Source organism: Corylus avellana, chromosome ca11 (assembly GCF_901000735.1).
Source record: "Corylus avellana chromosome ca11, CavTom2PMs-1.0".
NCBI classification, from domain to species: Eukaryota; Viridiplantae; Streptophyta; class Magnoliopsida; order Fagales; family Betulaceae; genus Corylus; species Corylus avellana.
The window spans coordinates 13891410-13899406 of record NC_081551.1 but is presented as its reverse complement, the minus strand read 5'-3'; the positions used below and the strand labels follow the sequence as shown (position 1 = coordinate 13899406).

The window sequence follows — 7997 nt, the reverse complement described above, 5'->3', positions numbered from 1 at the left end:
CTCCTCTTGAGAGGCTTGGTAATGTGGTAGCCATCCATGGCAGGGCAGAGCGTGCCCCCTTTCGAGGCCAAAGGAGACTAAGAGAAGAAATGATGCTTTAGGATCTGGACCTTACTGAGCTCAACAATATATCTATACACATGAGCAGGCAACCACACAAGGAAACCAAATGTATGAGCAGCTGGCACAGATGTTTCCAGCAACCTATGTTGAAGATTTTATCTAGAAAAATCAAACTTAGGATATTATAGTGCTTTAAGATTTTTGTTCAATTACTTTTGATATTTTATAGTTATAACTTTCTAGATTTAAATAAATTAGGAGCAAGTCAGTTACTTAGGATGAAGGGACTTCGCCATAAAGTAATGGTGACGAAGGGAATTGCTTCTAGCTAGTAGCTGCTGTATTCGAAATTATCCTAGTAGATTATGATATGTACTATAAAAGCACACAGCCTATATTGTTTTGGATGTTATCAATTAATTGTGTTAAACCACCAATTATCATAAAAGCTTAAGCCGATAGAAAATGATACACATGAAATATTTGATTGAAATGGGGGTAAATAACTGAGACAAGGTTTGAACTTAAGACCTTTGGCTCTGATGCCATATTAAATTACCACTTATCCTAAAAGCTTAAACTGATAAGAATTGGTAAAATTTAATCAATACTTTAAGAAATTAAAAATTGAGTTTACTTGAAATCCACCTCCCCTCCCCTTTCTTTTTTTTTTTTTTTTGATAAGTACCTCCCCTCCCCTTTCTCTCATTCCTATCCAACCTTCTTTCTTCATTCTTTCTTTCTCACCAATGTTCTCCACAGTTTTTTTGCTTCTTCCTTGCTGAAGTTCACAACAATCTCATCCCATAATTCTCTCAGTTTCACTTCCAACAAATTAAGTTACTTTCCCTATTCATATCCACCCAACCACATCTTTTCCCCTTGATTCTCACCACCTTCCTAGCAAGACAGCCCTTTCATCACAAGAGTTCCAACACTGTCCATCACTTGGAAATAATGTATTAATTAACAAATTTGAAGAATGAAGCTCAAACTAAAGATCGAATTACTTAGAGATTCAAGCCAAACCTCCTTGAACAGAGCAAGAATCCCCACTTCACTTAAATTTCTTCTCAATGTTTTGGCAGACTCTGATTACCCATCCTTACCCTTGGAAGTTGAAAAATTGGTTTTGTTGGTAAAAGCTAATGCATATGTGGGATATGTGGGCTCTATTGTATACTTCCTGCGTGCATGGGTTGTGCCCCTTTGCGCTTTTATATAAATTGATATTACCTATCCAAAATATATATATATATATGTTAGAAGAGTTAGGGTTTGGGTCATTAGGGTTTTGGGGGTAGTTAAGTCTTTATGGTATTTCCCTAATCCTATATAATAGAATGCTTGTATTAGGTTAACATAAGTTGAATAATATAATAGGCTCCGCCTTTTGTGTCTAAACCATTCATACAAATTATAACATGGTATCAGACCCTTAGGGTTTGAATCCTTGGCCCTTTGTTTGTAGTAGTGTTTTTCCGCTCTATTTGTGTTGTTTTGTTGAGTGTTTTTCTGATGGCAGCACCGCCCATGTGGGCATAATGCCCACACGAGCAGTGCCCTGAAATATGTAGCTGTCCATGGTTATTTTTTGAAGAAAGAAAGTTTTTTGTTGTCAATCTGTCACAGCTTCTTGGTGTGTTGGTCACTAACGGCTTCTAGGTGTGATTGTCAGTCTTATCTGTGGTGGCCGGCAAGTTTTGTGGTGGATGGCAAAGTTGCAGTGGTCATCGGAGAAAAAAAAATCCGGCCATTTGATGTTTGTGGTGTTGAAACATTGATATGTGGCCATCGTTTGATTCTGTTGTTGCTATTTTTGGAGTGGCCGGAGTGGTCTGTATTCTCTGGTAAGATCCGGCGAGCTTCGGCGAAGGTCCGGTGAGCCTACAATGACTGTTTCTGTTATGTCTTTCACTGTTTTGCTTCTGTTTTAGGTACTGCCAGCATGTTTTGTCAATCTCCAGCGAGTTTCGGCAATTTCCGATGAAGCTCCAGCGAGTCTCCAATGAAGGTTTTTTTTTTTTCCTTTTTTTTTTTTTTTCCTCCAGTAGTTGTTTTCCGGCGAAACTTGTTGGTTAATCATGTGTTTGTTGTTGGTTGTTGGGTGATCGATGCATCTGATCGGCCTTGGATTCTCTGGCGAGAACCGATCCAATGTTGTGATCGATGTCGACTGGCCTTGGTGTTTTACGACAAGAACCAATCCCAAGATCGTTGTATCCGACCGGCCTTGAATTCTCCGGTGAGAACCGATCCACTATTGTGATCGATGTATCCAACCGGCCTTGGTGTTTTGCGGCGAGATCCGACCAAATCTTGGTTGTTCAACTTTTCAACCGGCGTTGAAGTTTTATTTAATTATCTTGTTATTTGTATTGTGTGCTCTAAGCTGTTCCAACTTGAGGGGGAGTGTTAGAATATGTTTTTCTAGTTGTTTTTCGTTTGCTTGCATCTTCCAAGCTGGATTCACATGATGTATATGCTCCAACTTGAGGGGGAGTATTAGAAGAGTTAGGGTTTGAGTCATTAGGGTTTTGGGGGTAGTTTAGTCTTTATGGTATTTCACTAATCCTATATAATAGGATGCTTGTATTAGGTTAACATAAGTTGTATAAATTGAATAATATAATAGCCTCCGCCTTTTGTGTCTAAACTGTTCATACAAACTATAACAATATATATATTCTAATAAGTATGTTTAAAAGTGCTCCCTGAATCTTAGACAAGAAAAAACAAGTAAATCATGTATCACCCACAGGTTCTTCCTCATGTAAAATGGTGCATTGTCTTGCTGAGTTTTGGACATTCTTAAGATTAGTGTACCCTAAGTCACCCACTACCTCTACCAATATATTTAAAATAAGAGTAACATGTACATATGTTAAATCTATGACCAAATTTTTTAGTTGCATAAAATATCAATTATAGACAGCCTATCCTGCCAACAATAACCAAATAGAAAATATGGAATTGAATATCCATAGTTGTCTGGTATATAGGTCAAATAACATTCACCTAAACTCATAAAAAGACACTACTTCCAGGGATTTTAGGATCCATAACCCTTTCAACCCAGGAAAAAAATTATGCTTTTAGAAATGCTTTGTGCCAAAAGTGCCAATGACCTAATATTACAACTGCAGCCAAATCAACAACGACAATCATCCACACAATTTAAAACCATGAGTTTCTTTTTCTATGTTTTTTTTTTTTCTTTTGTATGAAATCTCTACAGATAAACTACAATCAAAGGAATGAAAAACCATGAGAATAAAAAATTAAAAGAAGAAGGGATACTTCATAAAGCAGCCATCCATCATAGAAGATCACAAAAATAAAGTGTAATGTCCAGACAAAAGAATTATTTAAGTAGGTAATTTTGTATATTCAATGGAGGGTTGTTAGGGTATTCGTTAGTTTTCAGGCGTATTTAGAAAGACTGATAACCTCCCACCAAACTATACAGTTATCAGTTTAATGAAGGACACAAAGAACAATACAGAGGCAGGTACTCACAGTCTTGAAAGGGAATATGATAGAAGATCAAGAAACCAATTCTACGGTTCAATAAATTGATCCCTTGAAGTAAGAACTGATCCCTCACCTTTTAATCTCTACAAATACATAACCCAGAGTTTTGAATTTGGGGGTTTTGAACATGTATAGGCTTTTATGTCAATTGATTGATTGTACTTTCATACTGTGATGTAAATTGGATATTATGGTTAGGTAATTGATTTTAGCACACCGGTAAACTTAGTCTTGTGGACATTTTGTAAGTAAATCAGCCTAAATTTGATTCGAAGGTTCAAATTTTGTAAAGCTACTTACAATTTTGGGTTCTATGAGGAATTTCATAAAACTTTCCACCATCTCTATAAATATTCTAAAAGATCTCAAGACTAAAAGTTCACCTAAAGCCAATAAATAAGTATTGTCCCTGCATTCAAGGCATTTAAAAGCCCTTCCAACAATTTATGAATGACTCACAATTGAAGCAACTATATATAACTAATGTGAAAACATTTCAAAAAAAAAAAAAAAAAGTCTCCATCTAAAAGTAAAAAAGAAAAGAAAAGAAAAAGACGATAATATCACCAAAATGAACTAAAAATGAATTATAAGAGAAAAACCAGCAGTAAAATATAATAAGAAGCACAACTTTCTACTTACAGGGATGATTTCTAGGTTGTTTTCCAAGGCCAAGTAAACATTAGCTAGTGTTTGTGCTTCAACTCCCTACAACATAAAAGTCATGCTCAATAATGCTAGCTTTGGAGGATATGTTAACAACTGAATTTTGCAAGAAATAAGGCTACTTTGAAGTTTCATCACACCGAATTAATAGTAAAAAAGTCAAAGTATAACCACATTACAACAATAATCATGTGTAACAAACGTTAAATGCATAGTGCTATGAATGAATAAGTAAAAACAAATTGAAGTCGCTAAAGATTCACCTGAGAAGCATCTACAACAAGGAGAGCTCCCTCACATGCAGCAAGAGACCGAGAAACCTAGATACAGATGAATGAGTAAAAAGTTAAAAATAAAATATTAATTAATAAATCACCTCTATGCACTGCTACCCACTTTCTGACTGAAACATGTCAGAGAATGGACAGATTAGAGTGGCTAACAAATCCACTGATAAAAATATATGCTAAATAATTTGATCCGTAACTCTTGTAGGCAAAACCAAAATAAGTAGTACTATGCAGAGATACAAGAGAAGCAACAACGATGCCTGGAAGTCGTTGATAAAGCAAACAATAAATGAAAATGTGAATTCATTTTGTCATGTTAAAGCAAAGTCATTCCTGAACAATGACACCCTACAGCACAACCTGGCTATAATAAGATTGAGCAGAGAAAATTACCCAACTTCTAGAACCTGCTTGATCTACAACTTAGGCTGACGCTAAAGGTTAGCTAAATAAGCACACCTAAAACATTAATACAGTCCTTACAAGCAAAAAAACTTAGGCTGCTGTGAACTGAAATTAGTACATCTCCAAAATTATAATGTGCTAAAAAACCTGGTATTATATAATCATACTATTAAGTCAGTTTTGGAGAAAAATGTTACATAACTTACATGCAACAAGGTAAAAATTCCAATTATTACTCTAAGAGAAACTAGCATGATGATATACAGAAAATGTATAGAATAAATACTTTAGAAATGTTTGAAGTACCTATCTGGTAATAAGGGGACCAAATGACATGGTTTGGAGATTATAAGCATTGGATAGCACAGTATTTTTCTTATCCCAGTTGATGGGTTTATCATGTAAACGTGGTAAAGACGATCAATTATCAACGATGATCCTAAACCAGGAAGCGGTAATGCAGTCGTACACATCACTGTGCTATTAAAGCAAATAAAAGCATTATATGTTGACTAACTAATATGTCAAATTCACATACCTCATAAGAGAAGTCTACATGCCCTGGTGTATCAATTAGATTCAGGCAATATGGTTCACTTTTAAAGATATAACGCATTCGAGCAGCCTGCCACAAAGAGAAAGACAAATAAAATCGGTTTATCGAATGCTAAACATATAACAGAGCAATAAAAATAGATCACAAAATACTGAAGGCATTATATTCAGAAAAATAAAATGCATTAGTTCTGCTGCTGATTTTGTATCTTGCCAAGGACAAGAACCATTAGTAATTTAGTAAATGGGACAAGTGCCTACCGCCAATGGATCTGTCACATAACAAGCTGGAATAGTTAAAAAATGAATGTGCAAAGTAGCAATTAGTAGATTTCACATTGGAGATATTATTTGGCATTTCCTTTTTGAGGTTAAAATAACTAGGCAATAGTTACAAAGCACCAAGTTCCCATGTAGTTATCTTTCTGCTCTAATAGGTCCAATTTAGATGCCTAAAGTTTGATTAATATACTCTGTATATTTTTTATTGATATACTGGGCAGTCTGGGCATATCATATGTATCGGTCAGTGTGGTATTTGGTTCAGATTACGATTCCTCTTAATCAAATTATATCAATGCAACATGCAGATTAAGAATCCCAAATAAGCCATTCAGATGTTTTACAGGAGCAAGTTTATACCATAAAATTCAATACTTGTTAACAGTAGATTGAGTAAAAATGAACAAAGAAGAGCGAATATATAACCGTACACACTGGAAAATGGAACAAGATAATATATAGGGATAAATCTCATAAAATTCTTCAAACCTGTAGTTTGATAGTGATGCCTCTCTCCCTCTCCAAATCCATGTTATCAAGAAACTGTTCCTTCATCTCCCGCTTCTGTACAGTTCCGGTCACTTGGAGCAGTTTATCCGCCAAAGTCGATTTCCCATGGTCTATGTGCGCAATGATGCTGAAATTCCTGATGTTAGACACAGGGACCTGCAGTTTTAAACCCGAAACAAAAAGGCAGCTGAGCAAATACTCCTATACAAGGAAGTTGGTTGTTGATTTGTAAGAATTTGACCTTGAGAAGACGATCTTGGCCGTCTTGGACGGCGAGGTCCGGGCCGGAGAGGCCTGGTGACTGGCAAAGGACTCGGAACCTCGCCGGCCGAGAAAGAGGGAGTCTGGTAGGGAGAGGAAGTGGTAGCGCAGACAAGTCCAAGGTGCTTCTACTTCTGCTTCTTCTTCTTGTTCTAAAGCTAAAGGTTTGGTAGCAATGGTGTTGCTGTTGAGTGTTGTTAGTGGATAAGAGGAGCGCGCGAGAAGAGAAGCCTGCGGCCATTACAATTTTCACCACTTAATTTCGTGCACCGTCTACTATATAATCTAATTTATATATATCGCAGCATGGAATATTGGAATGGTTTTTCAAGGGAAGAACCAACGCACCAGTGGCGTGCGCTGGCCTTTTTTTTTTTTCTTTTTTTTTAAAAAAAAAAAATTGAATAAAATTATATAAGTCAATTTTAATTTAATTTAAGAAAAAGTCCACGTACTCCCTGATCTCTCAAATTACCATATAATTGACAATATCTAGGTGTTATTGCAGGCAGATCTAACCGCCCGATAACCGCTATAACCGCTAACCGTTTAACCGTATTAACTGTTATAACTGCCTAATGGCTAGCGTAGGTTATTGAGTTTACTAATTGCTAACCGCCTTTTTACATAATATATTTTTATACTTATAATTGTAATAATATTTAAACATATAACATAATTACTTGATCATTAAATTGCAATTTTTTTTTTAAATAATTAAATCACAATTTGAGTATTAATATATTATCACTATAATTTATATGATTATATCACATGATCAATTGATCATTAAATCATTTGATTATATAATAACAAATTATACATATATAATATGACATAACTCATAAGTATACCAATTCATACTAATACAACAATTAAGTATTTAGAGACTTAGTTCCAATGTATGCTATAAACTTATAAGTCTATACATGTTATAAATTATAATTATACATACATGCATATGAATAATACAAATGTATAAAATCAATACTTAATCATATGATTAAATGACAATTCAAATACTTTATTCAAGTTAATCATATTATTAATGTACAATGATAATGTGATTCGTATAATATCAAATTAAGTAATTGTCATTAAATTCAATAATGTGTTACTTATAACCACAATTGAAGTATTAATGTATTATCATTCTAATTTATATAATTAGATAATAACAAATTATACATATATAATATGATATAAGTTATAAGTTTACTAATTCATACTAATTCAACAATTAAGTACCTAGAGACTTAATTCCAATGTATGTTATAAACTTATAAGTCTATATATGTTATAAATTATAATTATACATATATGCATATAAATAATATAAATGTATAATGATAATATGATTCGTATAATATCAAACTAAGTAATTGACATTGGATTAAACAATGTGATTTTTTTTTTTTTTTTTTTTTTTTT

The 7997-nt window shown here is 34.2% G+C and overlaps 1 protein-coding gene across 1 annotated transcript; it reads right to left on the bottom strand.

Moving 5' to 3' along the window:
• Positions 1-2968: 2968 nt before the first annotated feature.
• On the bottom strand, positions 2969-6811 carry LOC132165111 (translation factor GUF1 homolog, chloroplastic-like). Its single transcript, XM_059575614.1, has 6 exons — positions 6547-6811; positions 6285-6461; positions 5497-5583; positions 4527-4583; positions 4240-4305; positions 2969-3004 (listed from the first exon to the last, which is right to left on the bottom strand). Exons 1-6 carry the CDS (start codon positions 6805-6807, stop codon positions 2969-2971), a joined length of 684 nt encoding a protein of 227 aa, XP_059431597.1. The 5' UTR covers positions 6808-6811.
• Positions 6812-7997: the final 1186 nt, after the last annotated feature.